This window comes from Ochotona curzoniae, unplaced genomic scaffold (genome assembly GCF_017591425.1).
Source record: "Ochotona curzoniae isolate NIBS_2020 unplaced genomic scaffold, NIBS_Ocur_1.0 contig_1482, whole genome shotgun sequence".
Classification (NCBI taxonomy): domain Eukaryota; kingdom Metazoa; phylum Chordata; class Mammalia; order Lagomorpha; family Ochotonidae; genus Ochotona; species Ochotona curzoniae.
This window is the reverse complement of record NW_024465100.1, coordinates 6,328,424-6,347,848: the sequence shown is the minus strand read 5'-3', so window position 1 is coordinate 6,347,848 and position 19,425 is coordinate 6,328,424. Positions and strand designations below refer to the sequence as shown.

The following is a 19,425-nucleotide window of genomic DNA, read 5'->3' as shown; positions in this document are numbered from 1 at the left end:
GTGTTCATTTTTTACAAGCTCATACCAAGCCATGTGAATATCATCCTGCACTTACTTCTTTCCATTATGTTTTATTTAAAGGTTTAACTTTAAAAAATGAAAAAAGTTTAACTTCCTCAGATGAAAGTATAAGTTAGTTAGGACCTTTGTCCAAGTATTCTCCACTGCTGGTAGTACATTCAATTCTCTAAGTAGTTTATTTCTTCTACTGGACAATTTGGGTGCTGGTTCACAGTTGACTTCAAGTGCTTTGCACAATGACACGAATACAATAGGCTTTGACTAAATATTTGCTGTATCTGTGAGACACTGGGAGAAAAACCATTACATTCAGACATAATTGTTCTGTACCTTTTGCCTTAATGTGTGTTACTGGGATTCAGCAAAATTATGGAGTTAAAGCGGTTAAGTTTCTAAAATTTAGTTCCCTTTATGATCAGTTGTTAAATGGATATCTTTCATCAGAGTTAATAAACCAGGGTGACATAGAGGAAATATTTTCTTTGCTATTATTTGATGGGGTGACTGTATTGGGCTTAAATATTTCCGAAGGCTACGGTTAATATCTCAGTCTCACAACTTAAAATAGATTTGCTAGAATAAGTATTACTAAAGTAAAACGCTTTAGTTTTGGTACAAATTACAGTGGTACTTTGAAGACATAATGTAGGAAAAAACTCTTTAGGTTCAACTAGAGACAAAAATTAATAGAATCTAACAGATTTTGTCATCTTTCTATTTTGTATATAAGATGCATGCCTAAATACTAAACATAAATTCAGATGCACATATCTACACCCACTATATTTACCATGTTGCTTGAACAAATTTGTGGACTTCACAAAAGATAAACTTATTTGGTGCAAAAAGGTTTTGGACTGTATACATACTTTTCTCATATGTATTTTCACGTGAACGTTTGGAAACTCTTCATATCCATATACCTATCTCAACTGATGTTTGCTTTCTTTCCTAAACCGTAGAATGGCAGGATTCCTTTTGAGATCATAGAATTATTTGATATTTTTACTTAGACTACTTCCATGCTTAACATTCCATGTCTCCCCAGGTTTCTGGAAATCAACAGTGCATCAGAAAGTGTTTCCCCTCCTGAGACTCCAGGGAAGTCTTGGAATCCAAAGAACTTGAAGAGGGCGCCTAGCCAAAGAAAGATTGTTGAGCCTTCCTGGGCTTCCTGAAGCTGATTTTGAGAACAAACACAAATCAAAGTCTTTTGTGTTCTTAAAAGCAGCAATTTTCATGTAAGTCCAAGGAGCATACTTTGATTCTATTTGTTTTGGCCGAAGAATTAACAAGCTTTGTTTTAACCATGTAGTTATTATTTTGCAAGGGGTGGGGGAGTCATAACAAGTTACTCCTTAATCTCACTGAAAACCTATTCCATGCTAAGTTTTTCAATGTAAGATCAACAACTAAATCTCTCCTAACGCCATTCTTTTCTAGATTTTAATCAAAACCTTCCCAGGCAATTTTGGTAATACTGTGATTTCTACTTACATTGCATGTATTTGGTAATTTTTTTTCCAAAAGGGTGACTTGAAATTTTGTCATTTAATGTATTTTTGCTTTCTTAAAAGGGTAGAGCTAAAGAATAGCAAGATTTAAAACAAATACCTTGAGACACTCAGAAGAGCAACATGGGAGAAAGTGAAAAAAGGATTGAAACGCATAGAATAAGATGTCTGTCCAAGATGAAGGTACAGAATTCATTTGTGTTGCTTTGTGTGTGTGTGTGTGTGCACGCGCGGAGGGTGGGAGTTTGTGCATACACAAATTAAAAAAAAATGTAATCCCTGTGAAATGCTCATATTTGCATGAAATAATTTAATATTAATATACTATTTTGTTTAGTGATTTCTTTAAAGAAGTTGACTTTTTGACCGAGGGTGTGTCCAAATAGGATTATTGACTTTGGCAATTTCATCACTAATGGTTTTGAACAAGATAAATGTTAGATAGGATGTATAGCTTTCCTTTCCAGTGTACATGATAGTCTAGATTATTTTCCTAATCAAAGGGCAGAATAAAGCCCATCTTTAGGGGCTTTTAATCCTGTGAAAGGTCCTGGTAGCTTCTGAAAAACAGTTCATTGGACAGAAAGCTTTGTAGTTTGTAGGCAGAGATGAAGTCACAGTGACCCAGGAAAGCAAATGTTTTCTTCAAATTCTGGCAATGTAACTATCATTTTTTATAAGACAGTGTTCATGTTAACTGTTCTGATTGTTTTTATGATTTCAGTGCAAAATCTTTTTTATTGCTTCCAGTTTTACATTTCAACAATATTTGACTTTATTTTAAACCAAGGACTGAGCATTTGTCTTATCTGCACTACTGCTTAAGTTCCTACTGGAACACACTGTCACCTGTTTTTCCCTGTAAAAATCTAATTTTCCTTGTAGATGTGTGTGTGTGGGGGGGGTGGGGATTTGTATACTACACAGAAATGGAGAAGTTCTACATGTATCTAGAAGTTTGCTTTCATATGAAACCATGTGTTAATTGATGAAAAATAGTGTCCTTCATGGTCCCACAATCCCATGTCCTCCTATTATTAAGTGGTTAAACACAAGGATTTGTTGCCCACATGCTCTGGGTTCCTCTCCGATTTTTAGTTGAGATTTTCTCTGTGACATTGGGCAAGGTATTACCCTCTTCCTTGTTCCCATTTTCTCATATGAGAAGGATAATAATAATACTCCTAGTTTCTAGAATTAAAAAAAAGTTATTCCTTTTATTTTAACGGCAGAGTGACAGAATGGAATGAGAGAGAGGAAAGAATCTTCCATCCATAATCCCCTCTCTAGACACTACTGCCTATAACAGCTTAGGAGTGGAGGCCAGGCCTAAGGCAGGAAGCCAGCTCTCCCTTGTGTATGACAAGGACTCGGGTATCTGAGGGGTCTCCCAAGCACTTTAGCAGGAAGCTGGATCAGAAAGAGATGGAAACAGGTGGATCAGAAAGAGGAAACACTTAACTCGCTATAACACGATGACAGTACCTAGGATTCTTTCTAATGATAAAATGACTGAAGTATTATAATCATACAATATTGTAAACATTTATTGCAAAGGCAGATTTAACAGAGGAGAGACAGAAAGATCTGCCAACTGCTGGTTCACTCCCCACATGGCTGGAATGGTTGGAGTTGAGCTGATGCAAAGTCGGGTGCCAAGAACTTCTTCCAGGTCTCCCATGTGGGTGCAGGGTCCTAAGGCATTGAGCAACCCTCACTTCTTTCCCAGGCCATAAGCAGGGACCTTGAATGGGAAGTGGAATAGCAGAGACACAAACTTGTAACCAAATAGGATGCTGGCATTTGGAGAAGGAGGATTAACCTGTTGAGCCAGATTGCTGGCCCCAACGTTAAGTAAATCTTAGGTGTTACTGTTAATAGCATTTGTGGAAAAAAAGTCAGATGAGTATTATCCATTCACAACAGGTTTTTTAAATTTAATTTTTGATTACTCGGGAGTTTGGCAAAATTAGATTACGATATCATAATATAAGTGCAAGTTTTATGTAGAAGTTAGAGGTAATTGCTTAATAATCAAGAGGTTGTTTCTCTGTACTTATGCATTTTCTCATTAAGAAAAATTGTCATATAAGGACTATCCCTAGCAAATTTGCTTTGACTTCTAGGGCATTTTGTTAAAAGGTAGTAGGACTAACTTTATAAACAAGGAAATTTTTTGGCATGAGACATGAGTAGGAACACTCAATTGCTTCTTTTAATGTGTGAAACCAAATAACTTAGGAAATTTTTAGGGTTTTTAGGGAGAGTATAGGAGTAATATTTAAGTCAGTCTCTTTTAAAAAATTTAAAATAGTTATTTTCTCCAATCTGATTTGTACTTGATCTGGTAGAACTTGCTTTTGAATAAAATTATGTGAGAATCCTTTTTTTTCCCCCTTGTTTTCTGTGAAGGTTTGAAGTGGGAAGAGAGACAAAATGTACACAGACAGAAGCTTTTTCTGAAAATACTGATGGCTGGAGATAAAGCTAGATGAACTTGAATCCATAAACTGACCTTCATCCCTATTAAGCTTGATAATCAATTTTCCCAGATTATTTTCAGATAACTTTTTATTCAGATTTCCCTAAATTAATTGGTTTAGGTGTATGTGGAGGTCTGAATGTTTGTGATCACTCGACTTCAACTGTTGAAACTAACTCCCACAGTGATGATAGTGGGAGATGGGGCCCTGTGACGTCACAGGTCGCAGAAGTGGAGCCCCTCTGAAGGGGGAGTGCACTTCCCAGGCTTCAGACCTATGACAAGTAGATTACTATTACAGTGCATGGTTTCCTGTCTGGACAGAGAGAACACGCGTAATTCCATTAGAGCGCCCAATTCTTACAGCATATTGATAATATATTTTAAAAATGGCTGATAATTATTCTATAGCACAGTTATAAATACATTTGTCTAAGAGAATTACAGTTTAAATGCAATTACTTGAAATCTTAAGAAAACACAACTAATACTAGTCTTCCAATATTTCAGAATCTACATGAGAGATAACAGCTGTTAGCTCTTAGAAGGAGACCACCATTGTTCAGATACCTAAATATGGCACAGAAATTAAAGGAGAAAGCTATAGAAAAATATCTGTGTTTGGATGTTTGTTACACACAAAATGGTCAACTTAAAAATTAACCTACCATATATTTATTGAATTTCAAAATAGGTTTCCAAAAGCCTTTACCATATGACCCATAATTGATACTAGAGACCCCAAAATAAATAATATGTGGCTTCAGTTTCTGAACTGTTCACAGTAGACACATGGAGGAATTGTGGGCCTCTAGATGTGTATGGTTCAGAGTAATAAGGGCTGGAAGAGAAGTAGGTATTCAGTCGGCTAGGAAAATCTGTAAGTGATCAAGACCATCCAGAGAACAGTGACAGGACACTTCAGGGTAGAAATGTTGAAAGAAATGAGTCTTACATATTTAGTAGGTATTTTACTAACTACATAGTGGATTAAAATCACATGCTGTGTATTTTTTAGACAAACAAGCTCCAAATTAATGCTAGTGATGTATGGAAGAGAGGTTAGGGGTGGGAAAGTCTGGGGAAGACCAAAAATGATTGCAATTGCTCAACACTGCTTGAGAATATCAACAAGCTAATGGTGAAAGCGGCAGTAAAGAGTGTGAGCTTGAAAACAGAAGGCAGGGCAGAAATTAATCTCCGGAATGAGAATAAATCCAAAACCACGAGGGGAGGGACTTTATTATACAGGAGAAGGGACAGTGATCCTTCTAAAGCTAGAAGGAAATGGGCATGGAGACAGAGATAATTTTGCAGGTTGAAATTGGTGATATCAAAGAGTATGTGGCTGATTGGAGACTGCGAATCAGGATTCTGAACAATTTTGAACGAGATGAAATGCAGAAGATAAATGTTGGGTTAGATAAAGAGTGAAATTACAGCAGGTATAAGAATTAGGTTTTTAAGGATTTGATTGTGCTGGCTAGAGAAGTTCAAGTGATCTCCCAGGATGGAAATAGATGGAAGTACCATCAGGGGATATCTTTAAGTAGGGTCAAGAAAAAAAAAACAAACCTTTGGCTTGCAGTTAAAGGTGGCTGTTCAGGTTAACACATCTGATCCACTCTTTATTGTTTTTGGGGGGAATCCCCAGTGCCTATAAAACTGTACTACATAATACAATGTAAGCAACAATAAAAAAAAAAAAGAGTAATCTACATAACTGTAACATTACACAGTATACAACATTCCTGTTTTCAAATCCTCACTAAAATTTTTTTTTCTTTCAAATTTAATAAACCTAACAGAATTTTAATTCTGGTAGTCAGAATTTTTTATTTGTGCAATTTGACTTATGTTTTATTATTTTTTAATGTATTGATTTGAAAGAGTTAAAGACAAACAATCTTCCATCTATTGGTTCACTCCCCAAATGGCCACAATGACCAGAGTTGAGCCAGTCCCAAGCCAGGAGCTGGAGCTTCTTTTGACATCTCCCACTTGGGTGAAGAGGCTCCAGTGCTTGTGCCAGCTTCCCCGGCTTTCTCAGCCACATTCTCAGGGAACTGGATCAGAAGTTGAGCTGCCGGGATCTGAACCAGTGCGCATGTGGGATGCTGGCCCTGCTTCATGTTCTTACAAATTATAACATAATTGTTCACAACCTTTCTGGAACACATAGAAAATGTGGTTTTTTCAAAACATGCTTTGCTTTCATTAAGGTGTGTGTTTGTGTATGTATATAAAGTGGGTGTATATATATTATATGTGTGTGTGTATATATATAAACAGTATTATAGTGCTAAAAACCTATTTGAATCAAGAGCTATATCTTCTTTTGAGTGACTTTGTGTTTAAGGTATGCCTGTAGAATGAGAAAGCTGCAAAATACAGTATCAGTAATTCATTAGTGTTACACTGAGTTTTCAGAGAAAAGATACTGTGATGGATAAGGAGGGCAGACCATACTTTAAAGTTTTTGCAGATTCAAGAATTACTTAATTGGAGACCGTCACTCTAGTGGTGAAAGTCTTTTGTCAGTAGATACAAGTATGTAATTTAAAAGCTCATTCTTCACATGTTTTCTTATGTTTTTTATTCCTAGATGTTTCTGTTGGCAATCACATGTGCATATGTATCCAAAACATTATCTGGATCTTACATGAATTCCATGCTCACACAGATAGAAAGACAGTTCAACATCCCAACATCTCTGGTTGGATTTATTAATGGGAGCTTCGAGATTGGTAATGGATTATTTTTGCATTAATCTTTCTTTTTTCATTTTGTTTTCTCTATGCTGCAAATTTGAATTTTCTTTTTTTTTTTCTAAAAAGTACTTAATTGATTAATGAGAAAGTCTATCTGGACATAAAGAGTATATGTCACATGATTGCATTTACATAGTTCAGTTACAAAGTTAACATTCTGCTCTTTATCATGGCATTGTAGGTAAAAACAAAGGTACAAGACTTAGTATCATACTGTCAAATCTGTTTAACTGATTCATTGAGAGTTATTTTATTCAGGGATAGAGATGTCCACTATAACATATCTTCAGTTCCTGGTATGCAAGAATCCATTATACAGTTATCTACGAGAATATATGTACATACACGTTGACCCATGTATCTGTTTTATATTTTGCATGAAGGTTGTATTAAATCAGAGATAAAATATGATGTTTGTCCTTTTGGGACTGGCTTACTTCGCTGAGCATAATGGTCCCCAGTTGGGACCATATTGTTACAAATGATAGGATTTCATTCTTTTAATGGCTGTATAGTATTCCACGAAGTAGATGAACCACAGTTTCTATATCCATTCTTCTTTCAACCAGCATCTGGGTTGGTTCTGTGTCTTTGCTATTGTAGATTTATTTGGATATATTCCCAGGAGTGAGACAGCTTGGTCTTAGGGCAAATCAATTTTCAGTTGTCTGAACAACTCAATTTTCAGTTGAGTCTTTTGGTTCCCCTGCATAGAGAACCATGTTATCTGCAAATAGATAATTTGACTTGTTTCTTTCCAATTTGTGTTCCTTTGATTTACTTTTCTTGCCTAATAAATCTGGCTAGTACTTCCAATATTCTAATAGGCTGTTGATTGCTGGCATAAGTAGCAGAGTATCCAGAGTATTCATATGTAAATTTACCATTTGATGGCCATGCAGAAACTAAGTTCTCTATCTTTTTGGTTAGATGACACTGTAGAGATGAAAGGCATACTTTTTTTCTGAAGAAAAATGTAATATTTTTCCTCCACCATGCCTGGCATGTGAATGGGTCTCTCTTCTAAATACAGAGGAAAAAGAAGCTGCTTTTATATGCCAAATATATTTCAGAGACAATCTCTAGGGCAGAGCAAAATGTTCTCATCGGTTCTTGTTTTATGGCTGACTGGGATCGTGTAAGACCAGAGAGGAGAACTGAAGGAGGAAGGATTTCCTTTAGGAACAAAGCTACACAAATGGCACTCTTTTTTTTTTTTTGTAATGGCTTCAACTTCTTTCAAGGTGAAAATTGCTTTTAACATGTTCAACCAATATTCAAAAGAGAAATCCAGGCTGAGTAGAGGCCACACTGAAATAGATGACACTTGGTCCTGTCTCCTGATATTCCATGCCCTCTCCCTTAACCCAAAACCTGCATGCTGGATTCCAGCAACAGAGTTAGAGCTAAATCCCTATGTAGTTTTTGTGCAGATTTTGCTCACAAGGTATGGAGGTTACAGATGTAAAATAATACTTTGATTTGAAGGAAGAAGTGTGGCAATGTAGATTTATGCATGATCCAATAGGAGCACAACAGCACGTACAACCTCACTTACAGAAGAAAGACTCTTGGAGGATGTGTGAAAGTTTTCAAGATGAAGGAATGAGGTTAGCCAAGTGTGAAAGAGAATCAGAAGAAAAAAGGAAAAGGATTAGCCATCGTAGGAGCTTTTATGAGGAATAACATTCAGCCCGATATTTCTGGCTGGCTAAGGTCAAGGTGGAGATTGTTACATTGTGAGCATTCTGCACAGTTTTCATGTATGTCCCTTTCTCCAATCCTTGCTTATAACAATTGCTTTACTGACCAAGCAAGGCCGCTGGAATGTTGGACTCACTCTCATATGTATAGAACACCTATGCATCGCCAGCTATGGCCTCCTAGAGATCCTAGCCTCAACATGCATAGCTTTGATGCTAGAGAGCTCAGAAACGGGGAGAGGCCAACGTGGCTGATGTAGAAATAGAAGTAGAATGCAGCCTGGACTAATCCAGCCAGTTCTTAATCCCACTATCCATGAGTATCAGTGAATTCCATGCCTTGTTTGTCCCACCATCATTCCCAGTTCTTAAGGAAACCAGTGGATATTGCAGGCCCCTGGGGGTGAGCCCATATATCCCCCATAGAATCTACTACTAAACCCAGTTCTCCTGCATACAGGTTAGTGTCATGACCCAGTCAAATGAGTCCCATTCCCTGTTCTGATGATCACTGGTGGGTACTGTGGTCTAGTCTGCCAGGTAGGCCTCCCCATCCTTAGCTTTCTGTGTGCTGGTGGGTGGTAAGCAGCACTAAAGAGCTAGTGCAGGACTGCCATGTGGTGGGTGCATTGATTTGACCCAGAAGGTTCCTCAAGTTTCTTCCTGGAATCTGCTCTGTCTCAACCTATCTGTTTACTTGCAACTACAGTTGCTTTGTTGGTACAAGTCCCCCAAAATTCTTCCTCACCTGAAATGTACTATATCAGTATTTCCCCCTCCCATACATCCCATACCCTCTTCCCTACCCACAGGAGTGTGGGTTCCCCAGTCTGGTCTTCCAGCAGAATGGTGTGCTGGCCTGGACCCCTACCTGCCCATCCAGGACCCCAGCACATCCATGGGTCCCCAGACCTGTCCTCTAGCACACATGGGACCCTCTACCTGTACCCACCTGGAACCCAAGCACATGTGCAAGCCCCCAAGCCTGGTGCACCAGCACACCACATCAGCATATCAGTCTGTGGCCCTACCCCCTTCCACCCCTGGCCCCCATCTTCCTGAAGCTGCCAGCCCTGACCCCCAGAAGCCATCTGGGTGGCAGTGGAAGAAGCAAGCTGCCCAAGTGGTAGTGGTGGAAGAGGTCTAATTTTCTTTCTCAAAGGTAATTTATCCTAACGTAATCCCTAAGATAGAGGGCTACATTTTTCATTGAGTATTTTACTCTTCAGATGCAAACTTTAGACCAAGTTAATGAAGGAGTCTAATTCCTTTTGCTAAATCAAATTATCTGACCTAAGAAGCAAAATTTAAAATAAATCTGTCTTGATCATGTTGACCACTATAAAGTTATCTTCAATCGTGTTCTAAAACATGGATCCGTCTTAAATTGGCCTTTGCTTATCTTTCTGAGCATCAGAAAACAATATTCTGTAGAATAGGCATGGAGGAGAGCAGAGGTTGCATAAAAAATAGTGTCCCATCTTTGCATCCCATCTTGTAAGATTAATTACTGGTAGAACCTTTAAAATTTATCAGAACCATTCTTTAGTTTCTTTTACTGGCTTCTCTTCTTCTGTCCTCATGAAACATTGGTATCACACAGAGATATGTTAATGTGTTTGTCCACAATTGTGAAACAGAACACTTGTCAGGTCGTGGATAAATTTCATTTCATTCATTGTCTGATGCACTTGTAGCCACCAGTTCTTAAGTTCTGAGCTGTTTCGTTGTGCAGCAATTGCTAGAATGTGAATGATTGAGTTGACATTTGCTTATTGAGATTTTAGTTATACTTACTGAAATGAAGTGTTCTCATTTTTCTCCCAGGAAATCTTTTGCTGATTATATTTGTGAGTTATTTTGGAACAAAACTGCATAGACCTATAATGATTGGTGTTGGATGTGCAGTTATGGGCTTAGGATGTTTCTTAGAAGCACTACCCCATTTCCTCATGGACAGGTAAGTGTCCAGTTTCTAATTTTAGCTTTCAATTCAGCATTTGCCTGTGAGACATAGAGCCTTTAATTTCCTCTGTAAAGGTATGGGAGTGGAATTTTTGAATTTTGTTCCACTGCTCTGTTACACCCTTAGACATCCATGCTTCCACACGTTTTTATGAATTTATGAAAGAAGGATTTGGGACAGCTCCTTCCCGGAACTGAGTCTGATGTAATTATGCTTTGGATTTTCCAAAATATGGGATTACTCCAACCTCGGGACCTCTTAAGCAATTCAAATTACAAGGAAGTTCTATTTGATTGTAGGTCACCAAGAGACCAGTCTGAAGGTTGATTTCTATTTTAATGTTAACAAAGTGATTTATGTACCAAGTTAAAAAATACATCAGCAGGCTTACATAAAAGAAGTCCCATGTCCATTAGTCGTGCTTTCCAGAGGCAATCAGTGCACCTGTTACTTTTCTATTTGTCACCATACTTCCTAGTACATGTTTATCTTACTAGGTTTTCACAGTTTAATGTTAGGTAAGTGTACACTCTTGAACCGCTTTACAACAGAGATAGATCCTGAGGCAGGCACCACTGAGCACCTTCATTAATGTGTGAATGTCATGAAGTGAACTTACACCAACCCTGGTGGCACATTCTACTCATCTGTACCATCTGGTTTAGCCTATTGCTTTAGGACAGAACTCCTATGGCACAACACTATATTGAATACTGTAGGCAGTTGTACCACCAATAGTATGTATTTGTATTTAAACATAGCAAAACAGGAGCCAGCATTGTGATGTGTTAGGTAAAACCACAGCATGCAGAGCTGGCATCCCATAGATGGGCTCCAGTTCCTGTTCTGGCTAATTCCCTCTCAGTCTAAAACCCTGCTATTGGCCTGGGAAAAGCAGCAGAATATGACCCGAGGTTCTAGGCCTCTGTCATCCATGTGGGACATGGGGATGAATCTCCTGTCTCTTGGGCCTGGCTCTGCCCTGGCTGTTTTAGCCATCCTGGGAGTGAACTAACAAAAGAAAGATGTCTGACTGTTTTTCTATCTCCCTCCAATTCCCTTTCCCTTCCCTCTCTTTCTCTCTTCAACTGCAACTTTCAAATAACTGCATAAGTCTTAAAAAAAATAAACCCACTGAAATAGCATTGCCACAGTCACACTCGTATTGTGATGCTTAGCAACATTAGGATGACTATGACCCTACTAGGTGATGGGATTCTTCAGCCCCTTTAAAATTTTGTTTGGACTTTTTAATTACTAGACACAGTAAAACTGTTCATATTTGTGAGTATAGTGTGACATTTCAGTACATGGATATGATGTGTGATGATCAGTTGAGGATAATTTGCATATTGCTGTCCTCAGATGTATTATTTATTGTGTTGCAAACATTCTCAGTCTGTAGTGACCCGGCCGTGCTCCTGGACTTCTCAGCTATTTCACCTGTTTGAATATCCACTGATCAGCCTCTCTCCAACCTTTCTAACCCTGGTAGCCACTATTTTATTCTCATTGGATATCATCTTTTTCACTTTTATAATTGAGAAAATGTGATGAGTCTTTCTGTGCCTGACTTAATGTGTAACAGATGGAGCCACCACCGAAAGTAAATCCATCACTGAAATGTCAAATGTGGCACACAGCTCTGTGCGCTGCTGTGGGGATAACGTAGGCCGTGCTTACACGTGTATAACTCCGTCAATATTTTCCACCACTAAGCCATGCTGTTATCTTTCCTATGTTACATAACTTTCTATTTTCTCTGGATTTCATAATCGCCTGATTTTTTTTCCTTGTCATCAGCTTTCTATGTATCTTTTGCTAATTCATTGTCACATGGTAGGCCAAATGTTCTTCCCACATCAACTATTACTCTGAATTCTCGTCTGCGTTCTGAACCGGGAACTCTAGAGCTATTTCACAGGTGCTTTCCCAAAAATTCTTTTATTATCATTGGGAATTGGGGATTTGCTCTTCCTCTCCTTGAATCTAGGAAGATGTTCCTTAACATAGTCTTGTGTTTCCTTTTTTTTTTTTTTACTCTTTATTAATAACAAAATTTCAGTTAGCTTTCTGAGTGTGAAAGGAAAGTACAACATGTAAGACATTGCGTATCTGAAAATAATTTTTACTCTTGTACCTGATTGCTTGCCAACACAAAATATAGGTTGAAAATATTTTCCCCCTAGGGACTTAGAAATCAGTTTCATTCCTTTATATCTTTTAGTGTTACTAAAAATCCTATGTCATTTTAATCTCTGTGAAATATTTCCTTTATCCTGGAACTACTCAAGTTTTCTTTTGGATGTCAGGGCTTGAAGTTCCTGATCAGAATATTGGTACAAACCTCTCTTTCCCTTGTTCTTTTAATCGGGACATTAGGAAAAGTGACATATATTTTTTTCTTAATAATACCCGACTCGCACCAGTTCCATATTAGGCTTATGAATTTCTCACCATTATTTTCTCTGATTTTCCAACTTCCTGTCTTCCTACGGCTTCTTGGGAGAGTGAATATAATTTCCCAAGTCTTCAATAGATTGTTTTGTGCCATCATGTTTCTATTTTTCATAGACTCTTGTTTACATGTTTCTTTTTAAGGAACATCTTGTTATTCTTTTAAAACATGTGTTTTGGTGCCTTTTCCCAGATACTCTATATCTGGTTTCTAGTCTCTATTCCTCCAGTGTAGAGTTTGTTGCTTGTTTCTGTTTTAACCAGCCTTAGGTATCTGAGTAGTCACTGGTGTGGCCTGCATGTTGAGGTCTGGGCTAGTGGAAGATTTCTGCACAGGATGTTGTGTGGAGACAGGCCTTGCTGTTCGGATGGCTCAGGTGCACATATCTTGCATAGGCGTCTCCAATCTGACTTTTGGGAAATAGAAGTTTGGCTAGAAGCCAGATGGGATTAGGAATCTCACTTTTTTGCATGTGGATTTTCAAATATTCCCCGTCCCCCATTTTTAGTATGTTGAATGGCCTCCCTATATTCATTGTGCTTGTTCAGATTTCCAGTGGCAGAGTAAAGGCCTCCAGGAGTCTTAACTATTCCTAATATACATTTTATTTATTTGTAATTCATTAATATTAAAAGATTTATTTTATTTGAAGGCAGAGTTACAGAGAGAGAAAGTGCTTCCATCTGCTATTCTGTTCTCCACATAGTTGCAATGGCAAGAGATAAGCCGATCCAAAAGCTGGGAGCCAGGAGCTCTTTCAGGGTCTGCCACATGGGTGAGGCATTCCAAGGACTTGAGCCAACCCCTGTTGCTTTCCCAGGCCGTAAACAGAGAGTAGGATGGAAAATGGAGTAGTCGAGACAAGAACCTCCCTTCTTCTCCCCCTCTCCGCTTTCTTTTCCCTTGCCTTCTGAAATACACACACACACACACACACACACATACATACACACGGCATCTTACTGTTCACTCCCCCAAATGCCTGCAACAGTTGTAAATTGAAGCCAGGGGCCTAGAACACACACACTCACACTCACACACTCACACGCACACACACTTTCTCTCTCCATCTGCTTCTTGGGTGGATGGTAGGGACTCAGGCTCTTGGGCCATTTCTGACTGCATTCTCAAGCACTCTAGCCGGGAAAAGCTTTCTGTAACACACTGTACCACCATGTTGGCCCCCTTTTTGCATACTTATTTACTTTTTTAAAAATTAAGATTTATCTTTATTGGAAAGTCAGATTTACAGAGAGAAGGAAAGACAGAGAAAGAGCTTACATCTGCTGGTTCACTCCTCAAGTGGCCACAATGGCCAGAGCTGAGCCAACTGAAGCTTTTTCTGGGTCTCCCATGTGAGTATAGGGTCCCAAAGCTTTGGGCCATCCTTCACTGCTTTCCCAGGGCTATAAGCAGGATGGGATATGGATATGGATGGGAAGTGAAGCAGCAGGGACATGAACCAGTGCCCATATGGGATCCTGGAGCTTGAAAGGTGAGGATTTTAGCCATTTAGCCATTATGCCAGACCCTGTGCATACTTTCAACCAAAGTGTTTAAGCTTTTCTGGTTCTTTGTACCATGTCCACACTCACATTTATACATATCCTCCAATTTGTCAGGGATGTGTGGCAAACATTCAATTGACTGTTATTGGGAATGGTGGGAGGCTTTGATTCAGTGGCTATTCACTTAAACTGCAGTCCCATGTTCAATCTTATTAAGCTTCTCATAGTTCAATTTCTCATTCTCTTCATCCTTGTGGAGCTGTGCCTTTTCTGTTCCCATCATAAAAACCTTTTTAATGTCATTTTGGGAATGAATAGACCTTGAATGAGTCATTAAGTTCTAAGAGGACAAATTAAATGAACAAAAAATTTACATTCTCAGGTATTTTTGACAAGATAGAAAGTTTTTATACAGACTTTCTACTGCCATCTTATCTACCATTCTATTCAAGATAATGTGATAATCAAATATTATCTACAGAGCTTGCATCTTCTGCCAGTAGTGTTATTTCTTTGGGACTCTTGTGTCTTATGGGGTGATGAGTATGAAGATAGAAGCTTTCGACCATAGCTAACAGCCGGGCTCTGTGGACATAACTGGGTGGTTGTTCCAGCTAAAAGATGTTTTCACTCTTTTATGTTGTGCAGTACAGAAATGAGGAATATGGGTGACATCCAAAACTGAAAATTCATTAACTCACAGGGAATTTGGAAGGACAAGCTTCCTTTTGGCTTCTTACCTAATAACACCACGGAACACAACCCAGCATAGTTTGTAACAAAGAGAGGCTTTGTTGGACATATTCCCCTCCATTCTTGCAGTGTGTGTAATTTACCTTCTGAGGAAGGACATGTGGACCTTGTGGCAATTTGACCAAGTTAAATGGTCACGGTCAGTGAATACTTCTGTGCCTATGAAAAGGGACAAAGTCAGTGTATTCTACTGCCCTGATGATGAAAAGTCTCCCAAGGCCATATTCCAAGGGGAATATGTTCTATTTGGCAGTTCTTAAACTTGTAGAGGAACTATTGTTTGGATTCTCAGAAAGCCGGGCTGTGTCTGTCACAAACTTATGAGAATCCAAAATTTGAGTCTTGTTTCGTTGTGTTGTTTTTCTCCTCAAAACCTTATTTTCTTAATTATTCTTTATTCAGTATCATATGTATATGATACATGTATCGATATATGTATATCAGATAAGTGAGAACCAAGTTCTTTGTGATATTATTAAGGGATCAATGTTGGTTAGAGTCAGAAAGATGAAATTCATCCTTTCTGGACTGGGTGAGGATGGCTCCAGTGAAATGCAAGTTACCAATCTATGCAGTGGTTCCATGACCCACGTGAGTTCCTTAACTTGATGTGTCTCTGCTTTGTTCATACAGATACGAATATGAGTCTACAGTCTCAGTTTCAGGAAACTTGTCTGCAAACAGTTTCTTATGTACAGAAAATGGAACCCAGACTGTAGGTCCAATGCACGATCCGTCAGGTTGTACATTTTGTTGTGTTGCTTCCTGTTTAGTGAACTTGTAACTGAATACTTTCTGCTGAGGGGGCCTTCAGGGAGACTGGGTTTGATCAAGTGAGTTTAACTAATGAAGTCTATGTAGAGGGGTGTGGGAATGGTTAACCACACAGAGATTTTTCCCACTCTATTTAAAGATTCATTTATTTTTATTTGAAAGGCAGTTTTTATAGAGAAATGGAAACAAAAGGTATTCCATCCATTGGTAAACTCTCCAAATTGGTAAAACTCTTGCAATAGCCAGAGGTGAGCTTATCCCAAACTTGGAGCTAGGAGCTGCTTGCATGTCTCTCATGGGGTGCATTGTCCCAGGGACTTAGGCTAACCTCTGCTGCTCTTCCAGGCCTTAAGTGGAGAGCTGGATAGGAAGTGTTATCAACTGGACACAAACTAGTGTCTACATGGGATGCCACACCACGGGTGCAAAATTCACATGCTACACCTTTGTGCCGGCTGCTCCTCTTACATTCTGTATCTTAAAATAGCTAATTTAAAAATGAGTCATACATCATGGGCCCGGCGCGGTGGCGCAAGTGGTTAAAAGTCCTCGCCTTGCACGCCCGGGTCCCATATGGGCGCCGGTTCTAATCCCGGCAGCCCCGCTTCCCTTCCAGCTCCCTGCCTGTGGCCTGGGAAAGCAGTCGAGGACGGCCCAAAGCTTTGGGACCCTGCACCCGCATAGGAGACCCGGAAGAGGCTCCTGGCTTCAGATCGGCATAGTATCGGCCCGTTGCGCTCACTTGGGGAGTGAATCATCGGACGGAGGATCTTCCTCTCTGTCTCTCCTCTCTGTATATCCGCCTTTCCAATGAAAAAATAATAAAAATAAATCTTTAAAAAAAATGAGTCATACATACACCAAGAGCTACTACAGAATCTCTCAGAGAATATCATCTTAAGAGGTTTATGCTTGTGGAAGTAGGAGACAGCAAACAGAATCTAACAGATTTGTGCTGCATAACCGAACGCCTGCACTAGGATAAGAGAGCATGCTGTGATTGTGCAGTGCTCCATTCCCTTTCAGCTGAACTAGAGCTTGTCTTTTTGGCCCCTGTTGCCTCTTCACCAGAGGCGCAACCTTACAATCCCAAACAGTCACAGTGCTGCTTCTAGCTTCCTGTAGGCCCTGGCAGCAACATTTCAGACTCTGCTCCTGCAATGCTAAGGGACTCTATTTAGACTGGGGGCAACGCTGCTGGTACTCCTCAAGCCAGATTTCTCTGACCTGTGTAGGGTCATTTGCTACTGGATTCATGCCAGTGGAGATTGCCATGGTTCCAAAGGATGGGAATTTTGAATAGAATCAGAGGAAAGGAAAACAGCCTCAGCATTGCAGAGCAGCTGTACGCCTAGGTTCTCCCAAGGATAACAGTGTAAACCATTGACATGAGCATTGTGCCCTATTCCTCCGTGGAGCCATTAGTGATGTGGGAGTCTGATCCAGATGCCATCCTGCCTGGTGGTGGGTCCGTTGGAGACTTCCTCTTTGAGCTTATTTCTCAGAAGTTGCACTGTCTTCCATTGTTTGATTCTTTTTTTTTTTCTGCCCCTAAAAAAGGTCTAGAGTTTATCTACAATCTCCCAACGCAAATTATGCTTAACATAGAAAATCTGAATGCTTAACATGGAATGAGTATGACTATACGATATATATCACAGGAAATTTCTGGGTATGGCTGTACCATGACTCTCACACATGTGATTAGCATATAGCAGTACATCTGCCTTTTAATGTTGGAAACAATAAGTGCTCCCAAGAGTTCATCTCTAAATCCCCCCATTTCCCTGTCACCACTGTTTGCAGTTCGGTAGAAGATTTACAATGTTTTCCTGAAAACTCACATTCGGTATCTCTCCTGTACTCTCTGCATAGCTATACTGGCTAATATTTTGGCTTAAAGCAACAATGGAGAAGAGGAAGTTATTAGCCTTCAGAAATCTCCATTTTTGTTTCCTTTTAATTCCCTTTGGCCTTCTCTTTGTTATTCTGCTATGCAGCTGGTGCTTCAAGAACTCAGGTGGATTTCTTCATTAAAAAATATTTTTTGGCTCTTGGTATATTTGGATAACAGGCTGTATAGAGTCATTACTTAATTTCAATAAACAGAGCTGGAGAGAAATTAATCTTCAGTGAGACCTGTTAACATTTTTAAAATTTTATTATCAACTTTAAGGAGAGATGTGTGTGTGCTGTGTTTTGTTTTTGTTCCCAAAGTTCTATTAGGACAGGGTACAACTCCCAGCAGGTTAAACTGAATTAGTTCAACTGCTCTGAAACTGAACCTCTGGGAAGTTGGAGAGGTTTTCTGATATTTAATGCTTGCCAATTTCCATAGTGTAAGTATTATGCAACTAACAATGTGTTATCACTAAACACAAAATGGGGAATAAATGGGCACACTCATCTTGTGCAGATCAATAGGAATTGGCTCTAGTCAAATCAACACCATGTACATGTGTCTGTACTCAACTATGTCAAAAAATATAGCAGGAATGGCCCATTGATTCATTGCTGGCATAAAAAGGTGAACTTGTTTCCAAGTGGATACCCAGCTCATGTGATAACGGAAATGTTTACATGAAAACCAGAATTACTTGTAACTAGTACTTTACCATGAAAACACTAACGCAGTGTCTCCTTTTGTTTTAATGCAGAATGTGTGAAGGAAGTACACTCTTTCATGTGGGTGTATGTGCTGGTAGGAAACATTATACGTGGAGTGGGTGAAACTCCCATTATGCCTTTAGGTATTTCCTATATAGAAGATTTTGCCAAGTCTGAAAACTCTCCTTTATACATTGGTAAGCTTTTGAAATCTGCCTTAGTTCTTTTGCTAGGATATTAAGTTCCTTTAAGGTAGAAATCAGTTAATTTAAACTCTACATGAATTCCAGAATACACATTATACATCAACAAAAGTTTGATGAATGGAGCAAAAAGCTCTCTCATGTTGATTTCATTTATTTTGCATAAATTCCCAGGATTGGGGTAACTATGTCCTATGGTAGATCTATTTTCAGAAATCTGTGAGATCGCCACATCCTCCAAAGTGGCTATAATAGCTTACCTTCCCACCAGCAGTGAGATGGGGAACCTTTCCCCTGTGCCCTGGCCGCCATTGATTGTGTTGTGATTTGGGGGCGATATCCATTCTTAGTGGGGGAAGGTGAAACCTCAGTATGGTGTTTATTTGTATTTTCCTGATGGCGAGAGATCCTGACCACTTCTGTGATAACTACATGTACTAAGATGAATAAATTATTGTCTCTGTAAAATTATGAGGTAAAAATTAGATGATTATTAATAATAGTATTATGTTTCTATACACATACAGATAAGCATGCATGCATGTGTATGTAAAAATAACTGTAAATCAGATAGCTACACAACGAGAAAACAGTTGGCAGTTGTTTAGAAAAGAACAGAAAAGTTGGATATAAAGTTCAAAAATTGTCTGTGCAAAGACAATAAA

The 19,425-nt window shown here is 39.0% G+C and overlaps 1 protein-coding gene across 1 annotated transcript in view; it reads left to right on the top strand.

Moving 5' to 3' along the window:
* The first annotated feature begins 1,116 nt into the window (after positions 1–1,116).
* SLCO1A2 (solute carrier organic anion transporter family member 1A2) overlaps positions 1,117–19,425 on the top strand; it is a 37,218-nt gene continuing 18,909 nt past the window's right edge. The window contains exons 1-6 of the mRNA XM_040968355.1: positions 1,117–1,262; positions 1,599–1,718; positions 6,623–6,764; positions 10,319–10,451; positions 15,810–15,916; positions 18,608–18,754. Coding sequence (XP_040824289.1) covers positions 1,659–1,718; positions 6,623–6,764; positions 10,319–10,451; positions 15,810–15,916; positions 18,608–18,754 — 589 coding nt within the window. The 5' untranslated portion in view covers positions 1,117–1,262; positions 1,599–1,658. The remainder of the gene's footprint in view (positions 1,263–1,598; positions 1,719–6,622; positions 6,765–10,318; positions 10,452–15,809; positions 15,917–18,607; positions 18,755–19,425) is intronic.